Raw genomic sequence first — 26424 nt, 5'->3', positions numbered from 1 at the left:
TTCAACCTCCTTTTTATTGTAAATATTTTCTAACTTTTTACTAACAGCCGTGTTTTTCCATGGCAAACAAAAACAGAACAGGAGGGAAATTTGAAAAAAAGGGTGGGGAGGATTGAAGATTTCCTTTATACCCTATTGCATTGATACAGCGGTGACCTGTTTGTCAACTGGCCGGTTTGGCTGAAACATAGGGTTGTGCCTATGGATGCACAACCCCATTAGGTGAGCACGTTTGCCACTTTTTACCTCCTCTCCAGCAACCTACCTTGGTGAACTGCACCATGTGGAACCGTGTACCTCTCCTCCCTTTTTCTTTTTCTTTTTTTTTTTCTCTTTAGATTATCGAAACCTAATCTTAACCCATATTCTGGGTTCTAGAACATGTACTACACATTTTGACAGGCCCGGAGAGACTTTTCTAGCATTTATCGTGTGTGTGTGTCAATTGTAGATGAACACAGCACTCCACACAGCTGTACATTAGGCCATGTGCATGTTACCAGAGGATGAATCAATTCCCCAACTAGAATGCGTAAGAACCATTGGACAAAATAACGACACCAGGACTTCCAGATAGATGAAAAAAGGATGGATTTATTCACCTCAAGTGTACAACACTAGACACATTGTCAGATATAAATAGGTGTTACATCCAATAATTAACATAAAACCAATTGATGTACAATTTGCAGAAATCAAGTATATACATAGAGCTTTCAACCCATACTATGAAACCGTTTTATAAAGTGCATAAGTATAGTCATACGTTCATATACCAAGTGTAATGTACGTGAATACAAAATATATAAAAACAATCTACTATGCTTTAATTAGCAGTTAGGCTAATCAATGAAAGCTGCAGAGGCCAATCTGAAGGATATAGTTCTATATAAATCACGTCTGAAATCATACATTACCAATCTGTTGCACACCCTGAGACCGTAGCGTTCGCGCGCTTCTACTGCGCGTGCTCAAAGATGGTGCCAAGACCGGAAATATTCTATGGAACGCAAGCGGTGAAAAAATCACCACTGCGCATGCGCCTGATCGGAACTTGCGTTCTGGCCCATTTGTGCATGCGCAAGCTACGTTTATCCAATATCCTAGTTCTAAGAAACTCAGAATTTACGCACATATTGGACTAATGCAGTAGAGAGAGTACTGCATAGATGAGTGAGTGAAACATGGTACAAAAATGAAAAATATCTACCTTGAAATTAAATCGTGGTAAATACTCAGTTCAGAACATATAGCTCAACTATATAGGCTTCACTACAAATCAATTTGAGTGGGGAGCGGATCATCCCATATGGGATTTCACACTCTATCCACACCAATACTCTCTAAAGGACATATTATACATACATAATGTGTGTATGTATAGACAAATATTTATACCATGGTTCTGACACACTACACTACTGAAGTTTTATACAGGGTTGAAGAACTAAAAAAACAGTTTTCATAGAATAATAGCGAACATATGAAACCGGCATCTGCTACTTTCGTGCAGCCGTCAAATTGCTTCACAATTAGTGGCAAACTAAAAAAGTAGATAAAACAGACAATATATAGTACACAAAAGCACCATAGTGATAGAGCAGGTTAAAAATGCACGTAAACAAAAACGTCCAAATCAGACCTTTGAATTACTTATATGTATAGAAAAACGATACTGATAAACGAGTCCACTGACCGTATCCTCCATGTATCAGGAGAGAAGCCACCTTCTCTTCTTAATATGTGGACCAACCGGATATTCCACATTCAATCCCTTAGGAGCAGGGGTGAACCTAGCCCGTCTGCCGCCTGAGGCGAACTATAAAAAGGCGCCCCCCCCAAATCTATCAGAGTTTTCTCATTCCTAGCTGTACACATCAAACACGCAATATATACATTTTTTAAATAGGAAAACATTTGATGTTTATTTGTTAGGCCCTGTTCACACAGAGTATTTTGACGAGTTTTTGGGCACGGAAACCGCTCCGCAAAAACCGGCCGAAAATGTCTCCCGAGAAAGAAGGGACATGCCCTATCTTTGCACGTTTACGCCGCTGACGACCTATTGACATCAATGGGAGGCAGAGAAAGGGTATTTCGCAGAGTTTTTTGCCCGTAGCACTCAATGGTCGTGAGCGAAAAACGTGGTGAATATCGCGGCAAACGACGTGCAGGAAGGACAAAATCTGCCTCAAAATCCCAAACAGAATTTTGAGGCAGAATTTTCCTCCTGCAAAAAACTCAGTGTAAACATAGCCTTAGGCTATGTTCACACGGAGTATTTTGCCGAGTTTTTTGACGGGGAAACCGCGTCGCAAAACTCGGCAAAAACTGCCTCGCCGGAAAAAGAAGCGACATGCCCTATCTTCGGGAGCCTCCGCCTCTGACCTCCCATTGACTTCAATGGGAGGCAGAGAAGGCGTATTTCACTGAGTTTTATGCCCGCGGCGCTCAATGGCAGCGGGCGAAAAACTCTGCGAAAAACTCAGCGAAAATCGGCGTGCAGGGAGAGGAAAATCTGCCTCAAACTTCCAAACGGAATTTTGAGGCAGATATTCCTCCTGCAAAATACTCCGTGTGAACATAGCCTTAAAGTGCTGTTTGAAGTATGGAAAATATTTAAAGAATTATTCTTACTGCCAATCAGTGCAGTGCAAATAGTACAGTCTGCACTGCCCCATATCTCTCCTCGGCAGCCAGTCTCATTTGCGGCGTCACTCTCTGCAATTACATTCAGGCCAGTCCAGGACGGATCGCGCTTAGCGCTGTTTTGAAGCGGCACATCCTGGGCCGGTTTCTTTGCTCTACCTGCTGTATTGTTGTGGTCTGCCTGTGCTGGCTCCATGCCAGTGGTGGATTAATATGATCTTAGGCCCTGGGCTGTACATAAGTTATGTGCCCACAACCTACACGTAAGTATCACATGTCAAAGTACATCACATGCCACTCTGCAGACTGTCTCTTACCCTGATCATCTGCTGCCACAGTCACACTTCCCCACAGCCCCCACCACAGTAATTTACATAGATTGTAAGACCAACATTACCAATAATACCCCCATACTGTTACTGAATAATATCTCCATACAGTGACTGAATAATACCTCCATACAGTTACTGAATAATACCCCCATACTGTTACTGAATAATACCCCATACTGTTACTGAATAATACCCCCATACTGTTACTGAATAATACCCGATACTGTTACTGAATAATACCTCCACACCATAACCACATAGTGACTGAATAATACCGCCACACCATAACCACAGTGACTGAATAATACCGCCACACCATAACCACATAGTGACTGAATAATACCTCCATACAGTTACTGAATAATACCCCCATACAGTTACTGAATAATACCCCATACTGTTACTGAATAATACCCCCATACGGTTACTGAATAATACCTCCACACCACAACCACATAGTGACTGAATAATACCGCCATACTGTTACTGAATAATACCTCCATACTGTTACTGAATAATACCCCCATACTGTTACTGAATAATACTTCCATAATGTTACTGAATAATACCTCCATACTGTTACTGAATAATACCTCCATACTGTTACTGAATAATACCTCCATACAGTTACTGAATAATACCTCCATACTGTTACTGAATAATTCCCCCATACTGTTACTGAATAATACCTCCATACTGTTACTGAATAATACCCCCATACTGTTACTGAATAATACCTCCATACGGTTACTGAATAAAACTACCAAACCATGATCACATATTACTACAACATTGTGTCAGAAAAAACCCACCATACTGTTAGTGAATAAATCACACTATATATAGACCAATATTACCACCATATAGTGACCTTATAGAGGTAGTTGCCAGTTATACACAAGATATCTGCAAACCATATAAGTGATTACAGTATAGTTATATTGAGTGACTATTGTGGCAAATTTTTAAGTTTTTTTAAAATTTTTATACTTTTTTTTGGTAGGGTCCGCTGGAGCGTTTGGACTATGTCGTAGATTCATTGGACTACTCCGATCTACTAAAAAAAAAAAAAAAAAAATCGTGAAAGAGGATTGCATGGGGGAGTTTAGATTTCAATAAAAGTTTTTCTTGTCTGTTTTTTTTAAATACTTTATTATGGCCTTAGTAATGGCTGCTGTCTGATAGCGTCCATTACTAAGAAGGGGCTTAGTGTTAGCCAGTAAAAAGGCTATCACTAACCCCTATTACCCCGGTTCTCACTGCCGCGAGGGGAGTACGATCCAGTACCCGACCATCTGAAGCGACGGTAAGGCAGCAGGGCGGTCACAGGCTGGTTTTACCAGGCTGGGAAGGGATAAAAAAACGTGGCCCTTCCCACCCTGGGGATGCTAGGCAGCAGCTGTTTTATTGTATCTGGCTGGTTGTGAAAAATAGCGGGAACCCCACGTCTTTTAAAAAAAATAAATAGAAAAAAAATTACGTGAGATACCCTCCATTTTTCATAACCAGCCAGATACAATAAAGCAGCAGCAGCCTAGCATTACCAGGGTGGAAAGGGCCATGGTTTTTGGCCATTCCGAGCCTGATAGTACCAGCCTGCAGCCATGCCAGTACCCGCCCTTCTCTTCAGAGTCGGGTGCTGGATCGTACCCAGCTCTTCCTGATACTCCTGGTGGCGGTGGGTACCGGGGTAATAATATGTGTTAGTGATAGCCATATTACTGGCTAACACTAAGCCCCTTCTTAGTAATGGATGCTCTCAATCAGACCCCAGCCATTACAAAGGCGGTAATGAAGTATTAAAAAACAGACAAAGAAATTTATTTTATTGAAATGACAACTCTTCCACACAATCCACTTTAACCATTTTATTAAAAAAAAAAAACAAATAAAGCTTAAATCAGCGAAGTAGTCCAACGAATCTACGACGTAGTCCAAATGGTCCAGCGGAACCTGCAAAACAAAAATTAGCAGTATGAAAAATAAAAATAAAGCTGGCTGCCCCCACAGACGTACAAACATATGAATAAATAGCTACCTTCGGAAACATATTAAGATACTTAGAAAAATTAGGCCCATAAAATAAAACATATCAAATAAAATAATAATAATTAGAAAACCTTTCTTTTAAAGAGAACCTTTCACCTACACGTGCAGCAGAGTTCAGCATGTAATGGGGGGGGGGGGGGGCCGCACAAACTCTGGGGCAATTTACATTTTTTTCTTAGCCTCCTTCGTTATTTAGATATCAGTGCTGTAATATTTGGCGCCCCCGATATTTAAATAACCCCATGAACTGTCAATGGGGAGGTAATTAGCAAGGGGGCATGTAGCATCGCTGTGACACTGTCCAATCAGCTACGGTCAGTGTTACAGCAAGAGCTGGAGAGAGAGCGCGTGCGCGCAGCTCCGCCACCACTAAGGAACACAAGAGGAGAAGAAGAGTGTGAATTCTTCTTCTTCTGTTCCATGGCATCGGAGCTGTGCGCGCACGCACGCTCTCACTCTTTAGCTCTCGGCAGACAAGGACGACAAGACTGATCTCTCACCTGAGATCAGTCTTGTACTTGCCTGCCGAGAGCTGAAGAGTGAGAGCGTGCGTGCGCACATGATCTCCTCTCTCCAGCACATGCTGTTGACATTGTCTGTAGCGGATTGTCACAGCGATGTTACACGTCCCCTTGCCAATTACCGCCCCATTGGCAGTTTATGGGGTTATTTAAATATCGGGCGTCAAGTATTACATCACCGATATCTAAGTAAGGACAGAGGGTAGGAAAAAATATATAAAGTGCCCCAGAGTTTGTGCAGCCCTGACCATTACATGCTGCACTCAAATGCAAATCTGTGGGCAGGTGAAAGATTCTCTTTAAAGTGTAACAACTTTTTAAAAAACTTTTGACATGTCAGAAGTTTTGATCAGTGGGGTCCGAACACTGAGACCCCCCACTAGTCGCTAAAACGAAGCAGCAGAAGTGCTCGGGTGAACGGTGTGCCGCTTAAATTCTGTTTGGCTTTCCTTGGAGCAGTGTACGGGCTCAATAGAAAGTCTAGGAGTCCGTACACCGCTCACTCGGCTGAAAGTCGATCATAAATGAAGCGGCGCAGCGCTCACCCGAGCACTTCTGCTGCTTCGTTTTAGCGATCGGTGGGGGCCTCCGTGCTCGGTCCCCCACCGATGAAAACTTCGGACATGTCAGTATGATATATAAAGATATCTATTACTGCGATTGGTGCAAGTTTTAATTACTTTTTATTGAAAATGATTTGCACTTTTTGAGATACAGCTGCTTTGTATCCTGTATACAGAGCAGCTGTATATTGCGCTGAGACCTGAATCCAGTAGGTCGCCTATTACCGATCACATCTAAGTTATGAACTTAGATGTGATCGGTAACAGCTCGATCCTGCAGGACTCGCTGACACTGAATCAGTCAGTCCCGCTGACCTGACGGATACAGGATACAGCTCTATATACATTATATAATATATGTATTTTAATTAGCGGGGGCAGGTTTATGGGGAAGGATTAGGGCCTGTTCACATCAGCGTTGGCTTTCCGTTCCGGGGTTCCGTGGGAGGTTTCCGTCGGGTGAACCCCGCAACAGAAAGTCAAACTGAAACCACAGCTTCCGTTTCAGTCACTATTGAAATCAATGGTGACGGAAACATTGCTAATGGTTTCCGTTCGTCACCATTCCGGCAGGTTTCCGTTTTTGTGACGGAATCAATAGCGCAGTTGACTGCGCTAATGGTGACGGAAACGGAAGCTGTGGTTTCAGTTTGACTTTCCGTTGCGGGGTTACCTCCGACGGAACCCCAGAACGGAAAGCCAACGCTGATGTGAACAGGCCCTAAGGCTTCTTTCACACTAGCATTAATATACGTTTACCGCTCTTCCGTCAGAGGAAGAGAGGATCGATACGTTAAACGGAAAGCAACGGTTCCATTAGAATTACCATTGCTTTCAATGGTAATTCTTTTGTATCAGTTGCTTTCCGTTTGTCTCCGTTCGCTAAGTTTCCATTTTTTTTAAAGGAAACAAAAGTGCAGTCTGCAGAACTTTTATTTCCGTTCACAAGAACGGAAACCTAGCGAACGGAGACAAACGGAAAGCAACTGATACAAAAGAATTACCATTGAAAGCAATGGTAATTCTAATGGAACCGTTGCTTTCCGTTTAACGTATCGATCCTCTCCCTCTGACGGAAGAGAGGTAAACGTATATTAATGCTAGTGTGAACAAAGCCCAATACAAGATATTAATATTTAAAAAAAAACAACTGGGATTTGAACCAGCAACCTTCATGTGTAAGGCAGACAAGCTAACCACTACTCTATAGAAGCTGTCATAGTCAATGCCTGTGAAACTAGTAGTTGAGGGTTTACTATTAGTCTCTCTGCTGCGTGTGGGTGGTGACTGGTCAGAGCCTCAGTCAGACTGGCTGCCGCAGCTGCTGCGTGCAGTGTGCACTGTGAGTGACTGTGAGACTCACCAGTCACAGCTCTGATTGTAGCTTTCCCACGCTAATTAAGCACAGGAAAGCTACAAAGCCAGGAGTATACTGCAGGGGGGGGGGGGTTTTACTGACAGCAGAGGGCTCTATAGGGGGGAATTATCCCCCCACCATAGAGCCCTGACTAGTTACTATACTGAAAGGTTAGGGGGGTCTGAGCATCTGACTGACTGCTCTAAAGGGGGGGGGGGGCAGAATCCCCCCCTATAGAGCTCTCTAAAGTAAGTCAGACGCTCAGACCCTCCCCCACCCACACTAATCGTTGCATTATAGTGATGTGAGGGCTCTATGGGGTGGATTATTCCAGCCCCATAGAGCCCTCTGCTGTCGGTAAAATGCCCAGACACCCCCTTGCAGTATACTCGCGTCACGGGTCCCAGCAAGGCAGGAACTTACCTCGTGCTGCTCGTCACTCCTCCTGCAGACTTGCTCCTCCTGCAGACTTGCTCCTCTCTGGCTGCATGTGCTGTGTGCAGCGTCAGAGAGGAGGAGGAGTGTTACAGACGTTCGGCACGTCTGCTATGTGAGTCTGCATGGCCCCTCCCCCCGGTCCAGTCCGTCCCGGGCTGAAAATCCCCCCCCCCCCTTTGGGTAGGTGGTGCCGCCTGAGGCCGTCGGCTCACCTGGCCTCATGGCAGATGCGGCACTGCTTAGGAGACATAGTTTGAAGTCTATATATCCATTCCAGTTCCTTTCTTTTAAGGGCCCGCTCCCTATCCCCACCTTGTCTCATTGGGGGTACTGAGTCTATAATCCTGAATCTAAATTGTGATCTCTATATCCTTTAGAGAGTATTGGTGTGGATCGAGTGTGAAATCCCATATGGGATGATCCTCTCCCCACTCAAATTGATTTGTAGTGAAGCCTATCTAGTTGAGATATATGTTCTGAACTGAGTATTTACCACGATGCCATTTCAAGGTAGATATTTTTCATTTTTGTACCATGTTTCACTCACTCATCTATGCAGTACTCTCTCTACTGCATTAGTCCAATATGTGCGTAAATTCTGAGTTTCTTAGGTTTTTAGAACTAGGATATTGGATAAACGTAGCTTGCGCATGCGCAAATGGGCTGGAACGCAAGTTCCGATCGGGCGCATGCGCAGTGGTGATTTTTTTCACCGCTTGCGTTCCATAGACTCTATTTCCGGTCTTGGCGCCATCTTTGAGCATGCGCAGTAGGAGCGCGCGAATGCTACTGTCTCAAGGTGTGCAACAGATTGGTAATGTATGATTTCAGATGTGATTTATATAGAACTATATCCTTCAGATTGGCCTCTGCAGCTTTAATTGATTAGCCTAATTGCTAATTAAAGCATAGTAGATTTGTTGTTATATATTTTGTATTCACGTACATTACACTTTGCATAAGTATAGTCATACTTTCATATACCCTTTTTATAAAACTGTTTCATAGTATGGGTTGAAAGCTCTATGTATACACTTGATTTCTGCAAATTGTACATCAATTGGTTTTATGTTAATTATTGGATGTACCACCTAATTTATATCTGACAATGTGTCTAGTGTTGTACAGCTTGAGAAAGGTTCTGTGACAAACCAAAACGTCGCTTCTCACTTGAGGTGAATAAATCCATCCTTTTTTCATCTGTCTGGAAGTCTTGGTGCCGTTATTTTGTCCTATGGTTCATATGTGTATGTATATATATATATATGTGTGTGTGTGTGTCTAGTGGTAGTTAAGTGGTATCTACTGCTAATGTCTAGGTGCCAGATACTACAGGACACCTACAGAGGTCTTGTGGAGTCAATGCTTCGATGAGCCAGAGCTGTTTTGGAGTCACAAGGCCCCATTAAATCTTAAAACGTAATCATTCTCTAAATGTTATTATGAAAAAATGCAAATATTGCTCTAGTATAAGTGAACTTCTGGGCAGGGGTATCCCCTGCGTCCTCCCGACATCCCCATGGCAGTAGCCAAGCTCAGAACATGTGAACTCTTTGTCTCAAAGAGCACTTAACTGCTGTGTTAATATAGCCCTTACCGATTGGTAACTGCTGTATTACTGTTCACCGGTAGATAAGTGCTATATTAATACAAGAGTTAGGCCCTGTTCACACAGTTTTTTTTTTTGTTTTTTTTCAAACACCGGCCGACATTGCCGCCCATTGATTTCAATGGGAGGTGGAGGCGGTTTTTTCCCGTCAGCAAAAAAAAATTTTCATGGGGAAAAAGTGACATGCCCTATCTTGAGGGGTTTTCCGCCTCAAAAACCCCATTGAGATCAATGGGAGACGGAAATAAATAAGTTTTTTTGGCCGCGCTATTTAACGCCTTTTTTGACTTTTTCGTCAAAAATCACCCGTGGTTTTTCCCTTTGCCTGGTTGAAGAGATGGATCAAAAACTGGGGCAAAAAAAACCGCATGTGGTGCAAAACCACTTAAAAAAAACCAAAGCTTATTTTTCCAGGCAGAATTTTCTGCCTGCAAAAAAACTCAGTGTGAACATAGCCTTATCGTTGTCCTTCGATAAACAGAAAGATCTCATGTAATGAGCTTGGATGCTGCCCTCGAGGATGCTGGGACGACGCGGGATATCCTACCCGGGAAATTCGAGAGCAGAATCTTGCAATGAGCCGGCTTATTTGCATCCTGAAAGTACACTTAGACCCCATGCACACGGCCGTGCCCGTAATCACTGCCTGCAATTGAGGGCACGGGCGGCCATCCGCAGTTTCGGGCCGTGCTTCCATACGAAGTATGGGAGCATGGCCCATAAAACACAAAAAAACGGACATGCTCCATAATTCCCAGCCCTGTTCTACGGCACGTACTCTAATCCGTAGCGATACAGAAAGGTGTCCGTGGCCAATAGAACTGAATGGGGCCATAATTACGGCTGAATTTTCGGTTGTGTGCATGGGGCCTAACACTGGATGAATGTGCGTTTTTTTAATAATTTATAAAATTATAAAAAAAATTTCACTGGCCAATGGATTATCAAAAAAAACTGGTCCCCCTTTTCCGGTGATGTTTTTTTTTTTTTTTTTTTCTTAAAAGGCTGAAATCTGGTCCTGCGAGTCTGACACGCCGGGTCCAGCTAATAATGATCACATCTACAGTAAGTAAAAGTCAGTGCAGCTGACCTGACTAAATCTGCATTGATGGAAGGATACAGCTTCTATATTTACGTTTATACATCGCTGTGTCTCAAAGTTTTTGTTTTTTTAAAATATAATAAACAATTTAACCCCTAGCACGAGGACGCAAATGTACGTCCTGGTGAGAGGTTACTTGGCGCACCAGAACCTTCAGTTACTGAGCAGCTCCCGGTGCACACTGTCCTTGACAGTGTGCACCGAGAATGGGAAGATCAGCTGTCCCCAACTGCTGACTCTCCCCTGTCTCTGGCAATGCGGTCCAATTTCGGGATCTGTACAGATCCACCAATCACATTTGTATCTACGTTTAAACCGTTCCTGGTACTTTGTAGTAAAGTCCGGGAACTGTAACAACAATGTCCCACCCCATGTGACCGGCAATGGACCAATAGCAGTGGTCTATTGACGGCGATTGGTGGGTCTGTTGAGACCCACCAATCACAGTGCATTTTCACCCAGGGCAGGTGAAAAATAACGGTCTCAGGCTCTGATCTCTTAGTAAGTGAAATGAAGACATCAGAGCCTGTGCCATTTTGTCTGCCCCTCAGATTGTGAAAAATAGACTTAACCCTTTCCAATCCTCATCACCTCCTCCCTGTACCCAGTGTCTGACCCCACCATCTCTCATTGTATAAGGGTTTATTCAGACGAATGTATAATACGTCCGTGCTACGCACGTCTCACGGACCTATGTTAGTCAATGGGCCCGTTCAGACTGTCCGTGATTTTCACGCAGCGTATGTCCACTGCGTAAAACTCACGACATGTCCTATATTTGCCCGTATTTCGCACATCACGCGTCCATTGAAGTCAATGGGTGCGTGAAAACCGTGCACGGCACACGGATGCACTTCCTTGTGATGCGCGCTACAGTAGTCAAAACTATGAATTAAAACCGAAAACCACCACTGTTATGTTTTACAAACCTAAAAACAGAGTGTCATAATGATGGCGGCTGCGCAAAAATCACGCAGCCACGCATCATATGCTGCTGACACACGGAGCTTTTATGGACCTTTTGCGCACGCAAAACGCACACGCTCGTGTGAATCTGGCCTAAGATATTTTTTATTTATTTATATATTTCAGCATAATTCACACAAAAATTGATTTAGTTCTTAAGTAGTTATCTTGCTAGTCTACGTCAATTCCTTGTGTCACTTGTCCTTGTCAGTCCCTTAGCTTGTCAGTCCCTTAGCTTGTCAGTCCTTTAGCTTTTCCATTAGTAGGTGTTTCAGTAGTATTGTTTTTGTGAAAAGATTTCAAAAACCCCAAAAACGTAGTATGTTCGTGTTAGTTGTATAACAAAGGTTTTTTTTTCACATAAAAAACTGTTTGTTACAGTTTTAAAACCGTATAGTGCCATGAGAAGTAAAATCTGGTACAAGCAATTGGCAGTGTGCCTTGTCCAGATGGCACTATGTAATTCATTTTTCATTTTCAGGAAAGCTGGCCACCCAGGTACATACTTGGAGTACCAAGAAAAAATTTATAAAATTATTTTGCTTGGAAACAAGGTGGGGGAACTTCTGCTGCTCAAAGTAAAGTTTCCCATAAAGTGAAGTGCCTGCCTCCGCAAAAAAAAAACCGCAGGGCACAAATAAGGTACCGTGTCTGCACAAAAAGGGGTACCTTAAAGGATACCATATATCAGTGCGACACTTGTCCATCCAAACCCGGACTCTGCATAAAAGACTGCTTCTGCATTTACCACACCTCCCTGGATTAAAAATGTACTACTTTTAAAAACCCCACCCCCTCCCTTTTATCATTATGGTGTTTTACCCATTTTTAAAATTGCACACTGAAAAAAAACCCTATAACAAAACTAAAAATTCTCAAACCGCTAGATGAATACCTAATAGTATAATAAATGAGTATGATCTGCACAAATTTTTTTTATACCTATGCTTGTGCCCAAAAATCATCCAAGTAAACATAAGGCCTCAAAATTCTTGTGGTGCTCCTTCACTTCCAGGCACTGCTATGTGTCCAGCTAACATATTTAGACAACTTTGGGGGTATGTCTGAATTCAGTAGAAATGGCCCAATAAATGTTGAGGTGCTTTCCTTCACTCAGAGCATGTGAGCTCTGTGTCTAAAAAAAAAAAAAAGATTATCTTTATAAATGACGCATTTGTGAAAAATGTGACATATTTTATTTTTCATGCCAGATTTCTACTAAATTCAGCCAAAAAAACCTATGGGGTCATAAAAGTGATCACACCCTAGATAAATTCTTTGAGGGGGTTCAGTTTTCAAAATGAGGTCACTTAATGGGGGTTTCCACTGTACTGGTACCTTAGGAGCTCTGCAACCGCGAAACCCGAAAACCATTCCAGCAAAATATGTTCTCCAAATAGTGCTCCTTCTCTTCTGAGCGCAGCCATGGGTTTAAACAGTAGTTTATTACTTCATGTAGGGTATTGCCGTAATCGGTAGCAGTTGCTTTACAAATGTTGGGGTGTTTTTTTCTCTTTTATTCCTTGTAAGAATTCAAAATTTCTACGTTTTTTTTTTTTTCAGAAAAAAAGTAGATTTTCATATTCACAGACTAATTCCAATAAATTTAGAAAAAAAACCTGTGCGGTCAAAATGCTAACTATACCCCTAGATATATTCCTTGAGGGGTGTAGTTTCCAAAATGGGGTCACTTTTGGGGGGTTTCCACTGTTTTGGCACCACAAGACCTCTTCAAACCTTGCATGGTGTGTAAAATATATTTGAATATGAAGGATGCCCCAAAATCCACAAGGGTCCGCCTTTGCTTCTGAGGCATGTGTTTGGCTGGGTTCACACACCCTATTTACGGACGTAATTCGGGTGTTTTAACCTCGAATTACGTCCGAGAATACGGCTCCAATGCGCCGGCAAACATCTGCCCATTCATTTGAATGGGCTTTACGATGTTCTGTGCTGACGGTCATCTTTTTTTACGCGCCGCTTTCAAAAGACGGCACGTAAAAAAGACGCCCGCGCCAAAGAAGTGCCTGTTACTTCTTGGGACGTAATTGGAGCCGTTTTCCATTGACTCTGTAGAAAAACAGCTCCAATTACGTCCGTAATGGACGCTGCGAAAAACGCCTGCACTTGCCTTTTCGTCTGAAATTCCAGAGCTGTTTTCTCCTGAATACAGCTCAGTAATTTCAGGCATATCGGACGTGTACATGTGAATATACCCTTACAGTTCATTAGCACACTATGGCTTCATGTGGGATATTTCTAAAAACTGAAGAATCTGGGCTACAAATGAATTTCAGCATAAAATCTTTATTGGCTAACCATAAAAGTTCTATATGCAAGCTTTCCGAGCACAGAGGCTCCTTCAGGCAGTTTACAAATGAATGACTTAGAAAAAAGCACAACATTAAGATGTTACACAAAGACAATTAGTACATGAGGTGATACATCATTAAGATAAGCCGGGGCAATAAAATAGAGGTTATAGGGGGGATGACTTAGGAGTTAAGGCATCTGGAGTCAGTCTGATGGGGGATGTGACGTGTGTCCATGTAGTGGCTCATAAATCCTGGTGTTAGATTAAGGCCTTGTGTCAATGACCTTGAATTCCCAAATTCTTCTCTCTGTTTTTAAAATGACCCTTTAGTATTCGGACTTTTAAATCTGCCAAACTGTGATCAGGTCCAGAGAAATGTTTTCCGACGGGTGTATCCACCTCCTGTTTTATTGTATGTCTGAAGATTCATCCTGGTTTGTAGTCTTTGTATGGTTTCTCCAATGTAGATTCCTTTATTGATGCACCTTGTACACAGGATCATGTACACTACATTGGAGGATGTACAGGAGAACGTGCCAGTGATTTTATAGTCCTGCTGCTTGTTTGGTCTCTGGATGGTGTTTGATGATAAGATGTTGGTACAGGTCTTGCATTTTCTACTGTTGCAAGGAAAAGTGCTAGTCTCTGATGGTGGCGAGAGGGCACTTCTGACCAGGAGATTCCTTAGGTTTGGTGGCTGTTTGTATGGAAGGAGAGGTAAATCCGGGAATATTTCCTTCAGTTTATTGTCTTTTTTGAATACAGGTCACAAAATCACTAAAATCCAACAAAGACATCATCATCATCAAACCAGCTGATAAAGGAGGCGCTGTAGTAATTCTGAATACATCTGACTACAACCAGGAGGCAAATAGACAACTCTCAGACAATAAATACTACACCCTGCCCTGTCACCAGATTTTGCAAGTAGCTAAATCGACTTACCTGCAAATGCCGATGCTGCTGCAGAATCAACTGTAGCCTCTGGTGCCGATGTGTCCTCGCTCGTCTGACACGATGCAGGACCTGTGAGTGACGACACAGCGTGATCTCTTGAGAACACGGCTGTGTCTGCACTGTCAGAAGCTGGGCGTTCTGAAGAGAAGTGGATGATACTTCTCGTCAGAACGCCCAGCTAGTAAAAGTAGTAAAAACGCCCCGATGTACGCACATAATACACGCCCACTTGGACTTTTACTTTTAAACACACCCACTTGGACTTTTGGAAGCCTCATTTGCATAACTACAAAAATGGTCATAACTTGGCCAAAAATGCTCGTTTTAAAAAAAATAAAAACGTTACTGTAATCTACATTGCAGCGCCTATCTGCTGCAATAGCAGATAGGGGTTGCAAAATCTGGTGACAGAGCCTCTTTAATGAAGACCCCACCAAACAATACACAGTGGAACTTGTCCATATCATCAATCGTTTCAACGCTGTATCAGACAGTTTACTGGACCTTATACCGGACAATCCCAGAATGGGAACATTCTCCATGTTACCTAAAATACATAAAGAAGGCAATCCAGGGAGATCAATCATTTCAGGTGTTGGGACTCTAACTGAGAATATTTCTGGCTGGGTGGAAAATCTTCTAAAGCCCTTGGTGAGGTGCACACCCAGTTATGTCCAGGACACCATAGACGTCCTCTGCAAACTCTCAGCCCTAGGTCCACTACCAGAGGGAACAATATTGGCAACTATGGATGTGGAGTCTCTGTATTCTAACATCCCCCATGAGGATGGCATAGTCGCATGCCAATACTTTCTTCAAAAGAACAATCTAGCGACAGCCAGCCCTACAACTCATCAGGTTCGTACTCAATCACAATTATTTTTTATTTGACAGACATATATCTTCAATGTATGGGAAGCGCTATGGGTAGCAAAATGTCACCACAATATGCTAACCTGTTTATGGCCAAACTAGAGGAGGAGTTTTTATCAACCTGCGCAACTAAACCTCTAGTATATTTCTGGTACATTGATGACCTCTTGATAATCTGGACAGGCTCAGAACATGAACTGCTTTCTTTCCATAAAAACTTCAACAAGTTCCATCCTACCATCATACTCACGCTCAACTACTCTACATCTCAAATACATTTCCTGGACATGACCATATACATGAGAAACCATACCATACAAACAACAATCTACCATAAACCTACAGGCCGTCCAGCATATCTGAGATGGAACAGCTTCCATCCGAGACACCTAAAGAAATCCATAATCTACAGCCAGGCTCTGCGGTTCAAGCGAATATGTTCAGACAGTAAAGACAGAAAACAACACCTGCTATCACTGAGGAATACATTCTTACAACCGGGATACCATCCACAAATTATAGATGATCAGATCTACAGAGCAGCAAGAACTCCAAGGCGCAATCTTCTGGAGTACAAAAAGAAGGAAGACAACAGCAGGGTGCCCCTAGTGGTCATATACAACCCACAAATGAACATCTTGAGGAAAATTGCTGCTGATCTCCAACCTGTATTCAAAAAAGACAAACTGAAGGAAATATTCCCGGATTTACCTCTCCTTGCATACAAACAGCCACCAAACCTAAGGAATCTCCTGGTCCGAAATGCCCTCTCACCACCATCAGAGACTGGCACTTTTCCTTGCAACAGTAGAAAATGCAAGACCTGTACCAACATCTTATCATCAAACACCATCCAGATACCAAACACGCAGCAGGACTATAAAATCACTGGCACGTTCTCCTGTACATCCTCCAATGTAGTGTACATGATCCTGTGTACAAGGTGCATCAATAAAGTAATCTACATTGGAGAAACCATACAAAAACTACAAACCAGGATGAATCTTCAGACATACAATAAAACAGGAGGTGGATACACCGGTGGGAAAACATTTCTCTGGACCTGATCACAGTTTGGCAGATTTAAAGGTACTCATTCTGAAGGGTCATTTTAAAAACAACAGAGAGAAAAATTTGGGAATTCAAGATGATGATAAAATTCCAGTCATTGACACAAGGCCTCAATCTAACACCAGGATTTATGAGCCACTACATGGACACACGTCACATCCCCCATCAGACTCCAGATGCCTTAACTCCTAAGTCATCACCCCTATAACCTCCATTTTATTGCCCCAGCTTATCTTAATGATGTATCACCTCATGTACTAATTGTCTTTTGTGTAACATCTTAATGTTGTCCTTTTTTCTAAGTCATTCATTTGTAAACTGCCTGAAGAAGGAGCCTCTGTGCTCTGAAAGCTTGCATATAGAACTTTTATGGTTAGCCAATAAAGGTATCATACCTTCTATACTTTTGTCTTTTTTGACACAAAGGTATTTAACATTGCATATTGTTTCTGGCTAACACGGTACTACACTATTTTTTACTGTACAGCATAAAATCTGAAATGTGTCAATTTCACCTCTACTTTGCTTTAATTCCTGTGAAACGCCTGAAGGGTTAAAGACGCTCTGTCACCAGATTTTTGCAACCCCTATCTCCTATTGCAGCAGATCGGTGCTGCAATGTAGATAAGAGTAACGTTTTGTTTTTTGTTCTTTTTAAACGAGCATTTTTGGCCAAGTTATGACCATTTTTATATTTATGTAAATGAGGCTTTCTAAAGTACAACTGGGCGTTTTTACTTCTTTTACTAGCTGGGCGTTGTGAATAGAAGTATCATCCACTTCTCTTCACAACGCCCAGCTTCTGGCAGTGCAGACGCACAGCGTGTTCTCGAGAGAACGCTGTGACGTCACTCACTTCCTGCCCCAAGTCTTTGCATCGTGTCGGACGAGCGAGGACACATCGGCACCAGAGGCTACAGTTGATTCTGCAGCAGCATCGGCGTTTGCAGGTAAGTCTATGTAGCTACTTACCTGCAAACGCTGATGCTGCTGCAGAATCAACTGTAGCCTCTGGTGCCGATGTGTCCTCGCTCGTCCGACACGATGCAGGACCTGGGGCAGGAAGTGAGTGACGTCACAGCGTGATCTCTCGAACACGCTGTGTCTGCACTGCCAGAAGCTGGACGTTGTGAAGAGAAGTGGATGATACTTCTATTCACAACGCCCAGCTAGTAAAAGAAGTAAAAACGCCCAGATGTACATACACACAATACACGCCCAGTTGTACTTTAGAAATCCTAATTTACATAAATATAAAAATGGTCATAACTTGGCCAAAAATGCTCGTTTAAAAAAACAAACAAAAAAACGTTACTCTTATCTACATTGCAACGCCGATCTGCTGCAATAGGAGATAGCGGTTGCAAAATCTGGTGACAGAGCCTCTTTAAGATACTTTCTAAATGCTGTTTTGAATACTTTTGAGGGTTGCAGGTTTTAAAATGATGGGGAGTTTCTAATATATAAGGCCCTCAAAGCCACTTCAGAACTGAATTGATCCATAAAAAAATAGGTTTTGTAAATTTTCTTGAAAATTTGAAAAATTGCTTCTAAACTTCTAAGCCTTGTGACGTCCTAGAAAAATAAAAAGACGTTCTAAAAATGATGCAAACATGAAGACAAAGGAAATGTTAACTAGTAACTATTTGGTGTGGAATTACTATCGGTTTTCCAAGCAGATGCATTTAAATTTCAACAAATTCGAATTTTTGAAAATTTTCTATACATTTTGGGTCTTTTTCACAAATAAATACTGAATTTATCAACTAAACTTTTCCACTAACATAAAGTACAATATGTGATGAGAAAACTGTCTCAGAATCTCTTGGATAGGTAAAAGCATTCCAAAGTTATTACCACATAAATTAACAAGTCAGATTTGAAACCATTGTCTGTATCCACGTGGACAAAACAGGCGGTGTCCTGAAGGGGTTGATTTTTTTTTTTTATTTAAAAAAAAAAAATTGCCTTAATAAACTTACATAACATTATGGGTTATCGTGCAATGGTGTATAGCCTACTACACATTGTTTTTCTCCTCAAAACTGTTATCAGGCCGTCTTTTATACTAAACGGTTATATTATTATAAATATGTCCCTGTATGATCTGCTCGATGCTGAATAATGTAGATAATTAACTTATAACATAGTTCACACTGGTGGTGAATCTATCCTGAAGAGTCATGCAGTCCGGTGCCTAAACCCGCCCTTCCTGGCTTGATGGCTCCTGTGGTACATCAGTCTTATAATGACATGTATCATGACTTGTGGGATATCAATCAAGCCAGAAAGGGCATATTTAGGGACCGGACTGCATGACTTCTCAGGATAGCAGCATTGCATAGATGACTCTTGAACAGAAAAATAACATAGTGCGCGCTGTATGTAAAAGTTTATTTTCTACTACATTTTTCTACATTTATACAAGGTCGTTTTTATAATACTGTAACATTACTGTCCAGTATAATGGCAAGGTGGTAATTTAGGGGCCTAAAAACTTGTGACAGATGTGGCGTAACTACAGCCATGTCAGCCATAGCGGCTGCTACGAGGCCCGTGGCATGAGGGGGCCTGTGCCACCCGGCCCGACATAACATTATGGGTCGAGCGGCACGGGCCCCCTCATTCCCAGTGGCATTGCTATCACAGGGCATCCGGGGCCCCGGGTGACTGCCACGTATGATCTACTTCCTCAGGACACAGATAGAATTGAACACTATTGTAGTGTTGTAGTATTGCCAGCTTCCTGCTCTCCTGTTTACTAGGCTACAGGCCACGTTATGACTGCAGCCTACAATGCGCTTGGACAGTGTCCTCGCGCAGTCTGGTGTGATGACGTGATCATCACGCCGGCCCATGGAAAGATCCCGTCTCAGCTTGCTGTAGAGCAGCTCCGTTCATCACGGGACTAGGTGAGTATAAGAAGTTTGTTTTTATTTGTGTGGAGGGCACTATGTACAAGGGGGGGTATGTGGCACTGACACACTGTCCACAAGGGGGGGTTGATAAGAGTACACTTGTGGCCTAGCTGTATTTTCACATTGCACACAGAACTGATAAATGTTTATTGTTGGGAAGGTCAAGGGTTGTGGGGGTGGGTGGTATTGGTTGCGGGCGAGGCGGCCCAAAGTTTGCTCTGGGGCCCAGTTTTTTTTTTTTTCTAGTTACGCCCCTGTGTGACAGGTTATCTTTAAGGGGCTTAGAATAGAATGAGTTTTTTTGCTATTCTGTGCCAAGATTTATTAAAAGTGCACTTGGGCTTGCATCAAATATTAGAAGAAAATTACAAGCTGAATATTGGTATATTCTTGGTTTAGTAATTTTGAAAGAATGATTTACATTTTTTTTGTTTTGTTTGTATTTGAAGGCTACTGTTACAAGTGTTTTAGAGTACCTGGTGAATTGGTTTGAAGAAAAAGAGTTTACGCCAGAACTGGTAAAAATTAATAAAAACCATGTGTAATATTCTGTAGTCCTTTTAATACAGTCCATCAGATATTATATTGTCTGTCTTTTTGCTAACAGGGTCGGTGGCTGTATGCCTTGCTTGCCAGTTTGGAAAAACCCCTGCTACCAGAAGCTCATTCACTTATTAGACAGTTGGCACGCAGATGTTCACAAGTCAGAGCTGACGTGGTATGTTAAAACCACAAAAATAAAAATTGTTGTCGATTGCAAAAACTGCACAGCTGGAGTACATGTTCTGTTCATGTTATTAGTATCCTCATAATTCCTTACACTGTAATTAATTTTTACATTTATATTTTGTGTTGGCAGGAACACCAGGAAGATGAGAGAGTGTCTGCTCTAAACCTGTTCATCTGTATAGTTAGCAGGTAAGGTTTTCCTCCCTTCTTAGGCCCAGTTTACACAGTTTTTGCGGATTTTGGCACGGAAACGGAAGTGTTTTTTGTCAGGAAGGTTCTGCCTCTGACCTCCCATTGAAATCAATGGGTGGCAAATAAGGATTTTTCGCAGCGTTTTTTTGACGGTCATTATTTGAAAGTCATTATTTTGCATAAAATATATTTTATTGCCCCTATATTACATAAAAACAAAAAAACCTACACATATTCTGTATCTACATGACCTGAAGAATTAATTAATTATAACCTGAAGAATTAATTTATAGAAAAATCATGTGTTTATTATAAAGTAGTAGCCTTAGGGCGGGAAGCTTGTGCTGGTTCTAGGACTAAGGGAAAACAGATTAATGTTAGAAATCTACTCTTCCCTTATGTCCTGCAGTACAATAATGTGAAAATAGCAAGAAGTATCCCCATCGGGAGGGCCCTCTTGACTGTTGGTGGAACTCCTAGATTGACCACTCAAGAGACGTCTCTTCAGAGAACCAAAAATTCAGCCTACAATGGTTGATAGATATTAAGTGAGCGCTCCAATCTGCACAGTAAATCTAATCCTATGGGCTCAGCCTTTATTTAGCCCAAGAGGTGGCCACTGCTCTAGTCGAGTAGTTTTAGACTAAATGATGTGAATCGGAGATCTAACAATGTAAGCCAGAATACTGGCCTCTACACTTATTCTACCCAGGGTAGGTTTGGTGGATTTTAAGTCTTTTGTTTCTTTCAGGAAACAATACATTTTCAACCTTCCTAATGCCTTACTCCAAGCCCAGTAGATCTTAAGACAACCGTAGAGAGCTCTAGTAATAGAAGTTATGTTCCTCCTGAGAGGAAGACGCGTGCCAGAACACTTGAAGGGAGTTGCCCCAGATTTCAGGTTACAAATTAGGAACTTTGGAGTGAAGCCTGGTAGTAGCTTCAGCAAGACCATGTCCTGGAGGAATCTGATGTATAGATCCGCTGATGACCAGGCTTGAAGTTCCTCTGTTCTGACAGATGTTATGGTTAGGGGCGGACACCCCTCATGTGCAAACCGTGCTGATGCATAGGAGCCCAGTATAATATAGTTGATGGACCGAAACTGTGCCCACAGTTACTGGTGCACCTTTGGGATGACACAACCTAGTGTGCCATGGTAAGCCATTGGAGAGTATGGGGTTCCACACACCCCACCCCCTACACGGGGCTCTCCACCGCCTTTGTCGGCCCTTGATTATGACCAGAAGGATATAACCTCTTGGGATAGGTAATTACGTGGGACCGAGGTTCAGAGGTAGTTGATCATAAACCTCTTAGGACTAATGCAGAGTCTCCTTTTGCAATAGGTCTGAGGATAACCGGTCTCATTTATCAAACCGTTTCAGGAACCTTTTCATTAAGGGCTCTTGTGACAAGGATCTTACCCAAAATGCTGCCTGGACTAAATTTTGGACCCTCCAGGTCGATAGACTCAGTCCTTTCCCGAATCCTTCCTGTTGAAAGTGTAGGATGTTAAGCTGCGGGTTGCAGCTATCCACTCCTTAAATGGAATATAAAGGTGAAACAATCAATTCACCCCTTGTGGTTGTCTTCTTGGTAGTTCCAGACTTGGACTGTGGGCAGGTCTTCATGAATTGCTTGGAGAGCCCTTTAGCTTCTAAAGGGGCTTGTCAACCTCCAGGCTGTCAGGTGGAGAGTTTTTGGGTCCTGGTAGAGTTTGATTGCTAACATTAAGTTCTGCACTGGGGAAGTCTCCAGTAACACCCTTGACTCATCTGAATGTGGTGGGAATACCATGACCTCTGTGGCCAGAACGGTAAGATGGCTTTTACAGTGGCCTGGTGTTGCCTGATTTTCAAAAATACCCTGGGTATCAAGGAAACCGAGGGAAAAGGCAGGCCAGCCTGAACCTCCTAGGGATGGACAGGGCATCCTCTTCCAAGGGATTGTCACCCTGACAAAGTGAGAGAATGTTTCCACCTTGGCGCTGAACCTATTGGCCATGAGATCAATCTCTGGCACTTCCCACATCCTGGTGATCTGCTTGAAGATCTCTAGATTCAGAGACTTTGCTCCCGGACTGTTAGCCTTTGACTCAGTCGGAGCATTGCATATATACATCAGGGGATGAGTAGGTTCAACTCAGTCCATATCAAGATTTTTCCCACCTTCCTGAGAAGGGGTTCAGATTGGGTACCGCCCTGCCTCTTTGAGTTCCTTTAGGATCAAGGACATAGAGCTCTAGAGGGGAATCTTTGAGGTCCGATCTGTCTACCACTCCACGAGTATTCCCAACTTAGTTGAGATGCATCTGTAATCGACAAGATCCAATTCTCTGGACCAGGCAACTCATGTCCATAAGATGTTTCCACATCTGATGGATTCATGAGTTTGGAATGACAGGGTGCACCTATTGTTTTAACCACTCCGGGTTTTATTAGCTTTTAGTTCTGGAGATCTCTGGAGGGCTCACAAGTGCCCTAAGGACCAAAGAACTACAGCTGCTGACATGAACCAAAGTATACTACGCTATTACTTCCGGTAAAACTACAGATCTGATGCGCAACAGAGACAAACGGAAACCATGGGCACCGGATCCGTCACCATTGAAATCAACGGTGATGGAAAAGGAAACCTCTGGTTTCCATTTGTGTCAGTTTTCATCTGTTCAGGGTCCCGTTCTGACGGAAAGCTCTGACGGAACGTCAGAATGGGACCCCAACGCAGATGTGAACAGAGCCTTAGACGTGGGTGAAAGGTACTTAAAAATGTTATCAAGTACTTAGGCCGTAAGCTTAGAGCAAGGACCTCAAATGTAGTATTTCCTGTGCCACGTGTCACACCAGAGAGACAGTGGGAGATTAGGAAGGTAAACAAGAGACTTAAAAAAAATATATAAATGAGGGGTTTGGGTTCTTGGAGGACTGTGACAACTTTTCTTTTGGCTTCAGGCTTTTCAGTAGGGATGTGATGCACCTGAATGGGGATAGAGAAGATGGCTAGGAGGTTGGGTTGTTTAACCCCTTTCTGACATCCGCTGTGTATATATACGGCGCATTCCGGGTGGGGGAATATGGAGCGGTCTCACAGGCTGAGACCGCTCCATAGAGCGAGTGTGTCGGCTGTGTGTTACAGCCGACGCTTCCGGGTAACAAGCGGGATACCGTTTGAGCGCGAACCCGCTAAATGCCGCGTTCAATAGCGATCGCGACATTTAAATGACTAAAAACTGGGGTGCGACCCCCTGTAACGTCCCAACGGCACCCTGCGGCGAGATCGGGGGGAGCCATTGGTTGGCACGGCTTCCTGGGGGCCTGACTAAGTCCCCCAGGTCCGCCATCTTTGTACTCCTATGAAGCCCTGCTGTCAGAATCACGATATACTGCAATACATTAGTATTTCAGTATATCGTGCAAGCGATCTAACGTTCGCTGGTTAGAGTCCCCTAGGGGGACAAGTAAAAAACTGTAAAATAAAGTTTTTTTTAACAAAGAAAAAAGAATTTAAAAAAAAAACCTTTTCCCATTTTCCCTCAAGCACAATGTAAATAAAAGAAAAAGCCAACATAACTGGTATCGAAGCGTCGGTAAAAGTCTGAACTATTACAATATATCATTATTTAATCCGCACGGTGAATGCCGTAAATTTAAAAAATCTGATTTGCTGTTTTTTGGTACCTTCTCCCACAAAAAATTAAACAAGTGATCAAAAAGTCTCACGTACCTCAAAATTGTACCAATTTAAACTGCAGCTCGCCCCAGGATACAGTGGCTGTAACGGAGGGACAGGTTTGATTTAATTAATAAGAATACGTTTTAAATTTTAAAAAAATGACAAAACTTTAAATTGCATACCAACCAATGCTAGAATCCTAACCGATAAAATTGATGAACTGGAATTAAAGGGGTGTTTCCAGAATCGACAATTCTCATCTATCCACATGATAGATGATAATTGCTGGGGGTCCCATGACTTGGACGCCCACCGAACGCAAGTATGCGGGTCCCTAACCTCGTTTTCCTCCTTTTCATTCATTGTCTCTGAAACCACAAGCCACTTCATGACTTTCCGTTATTCCCATAAACTTTGAAAAGACAGTGCCAATATATTTTTTATTATTGTTGAATTATACCAAAGTACTCCATAAGTATTACATAACAAACAAAAAAAAAAGTATAAAAATTAACATTATATTCCAACAAAGTGTCATATAGTACAAACATCATCCCGATAGGGATTTATTGACATTCCATCCCTGTGAAACTACTCAGAATAGCCGGTTCATGGGGCAAACTGTCATGTGAACTCAGTATTCCAAGATCACACCAATGATCACATTAAACTGGCCAGTTACTTAATACGAAAGTGAGTTTATTTAATAATAGTTAGTAAAGATCCTCCTGAGCCGTGACATTCTGCCATCCACAGGACCTCTTAGGGATCATAGACACAATTCGAGAGTCTAGCTAAAAACAACGACCCTAATAAAACCCCAGAAACTATCCCGTGGGAGGGGGGAACGAGAGAAAACAAACACACCTTACTTGATCAGCACATTATATAACCAGCCATTGATCTAGCCCTAGGGTCTTTTTCTGTTCGGGGGATAATTCCACTATCCATCTATTCCATAATTTATAGAAAAAGTTTTCCTCTTCCTCCTGATTTGATGTCAGATAACATGTTCTTTCCAAGAGCATAACTCTATTCACCTTACGGTGCCATTCTACTTCCCATGAAAAATCATTTGAAATCCATTTATAAATGATAACCAACCTTTCCAGAAACAAAAGCTTTCTAATTAAAGGGGTTTTCCACTTTATGACAACTGATGACTTATCCACCGGATAGGTAATCCGAATATGATCGGTGCGTGTCCGACACATGCACCCTGCACCGATCCGCCTCTTAGGCTGCCTCCGGGCATCGGACGATGTTGCCGGGAGCAGATTGGTCCGGTGAAAGAATATTGGCCAAGCTGCAGTACTGCAGCTCTGCTCCTATTCATTGACCTATTCAATCCGGATCCCAAGTTCCTTATCCCATTTTTCTTGTTTTTTTTTTTGTTTTTTTTTTTGTTTTTTTTAAATCCTTCATCCGCTAAAAGGAATTTTTATATATAGTGAGGACAATTGTCCTTTCTTATGTTTGAAACAATCTAAATAAAGAAATGGTGTAAGAACAAACCTTGATTTATATTTTCTAGCCAAAAAAGGCGTGTTTTATTTGAAAATATCTGAACAGGCCGGGATCAGGCACCTTGTACAGTCTCTGCAGTTCAGTAAAAGTTTTTAATTGTGCATTATTAAATAAATGTGATATCCTTGTGATGTGTGTTTTGGAAAAAGTACCAGAGTCTGGGAGGCTGTCAATCCCGCCAATATTCCGGTTATCCCATAAAGGGGTAACTTCAGTAAAGGTTCTAAAATTTCAAATACATTAGTCCATTTATTCCCTAGAGTTTTCAACAAAAATCTATTAGCACGAAGGCACTCCCACTCCCGAAACTGTTGGAACTGGGAAGCCAAGAAGTACTTCCTCCAATCAGGAAGGGCTAAACCCCCTTTATTTACAGGATAGGTAAGGCTAGAATTTTTAATGCGATATTTTTTATATTTTTTTTCCTGTTCCAATTTAAATCATTAGAAATGACTTAAGAGTGTTTAAAAACATTTCCTGGCAACCAAATCGGACAATTGGAGAAGAAATTTAATATTTTAGATTTTAAAAAAAAAAAGACATTTTTATTAATGCTATTTTTGCAGCTCTAGTCAAGGGTAT

General features: G+C 42.2%; 1 protein-coding gene across 4 annotated transcripts in view; it reads left to right on the top strand.

Annotated features, from left to right (window-relative positions):
• GEMIN2 (gem nuclear organelle associated protein 2) overlaps window positions 1–26424 on the top strand; it is a 160660-nt gene that overhangs the window by 75977 nt on the left and 58259 nt on the right. For all 4 annotated transcript variants that reach the window (XM_075844680.1, XM_075844679.1, XM_075844677.1 and 1 more), the window contains 3 exons: window positions 20169–20237; window positions 20327–20437; window positions 20579–20637. In XM_075844680.1, coding sequence (XP_075700795.1) covers window positions 20169–20237; window positions 20327–20437; window positions 20579–20637 — 239 coding nt within the window. The remainder of the gene's footprint in view (window positions 1–20168; window positions 20238–20326; window positions 20438–20578; window positions 20638–26424) is intronic.

This window comes from Rhinoderma darwinii, chromosome 12 (genome assembly GCF_050947455.1).
Source record: "Rhinoderma darwinii isolate aRhiDar2 chromosome 12, aRhiDar2.hap1, whole genome shotgun sequence".
In the NCBI taxonomy this organism is placed as follows: domain Eukaryota; kingdom Metazoa; phylum Chordata; class Amphibia; order Anura; family Rhinodermatidae; genus Rhinoderma; species Rhinoderma darwinii.
This window is presented reverse-complemented; position numbering and strand designations above follow the sequence as displayed.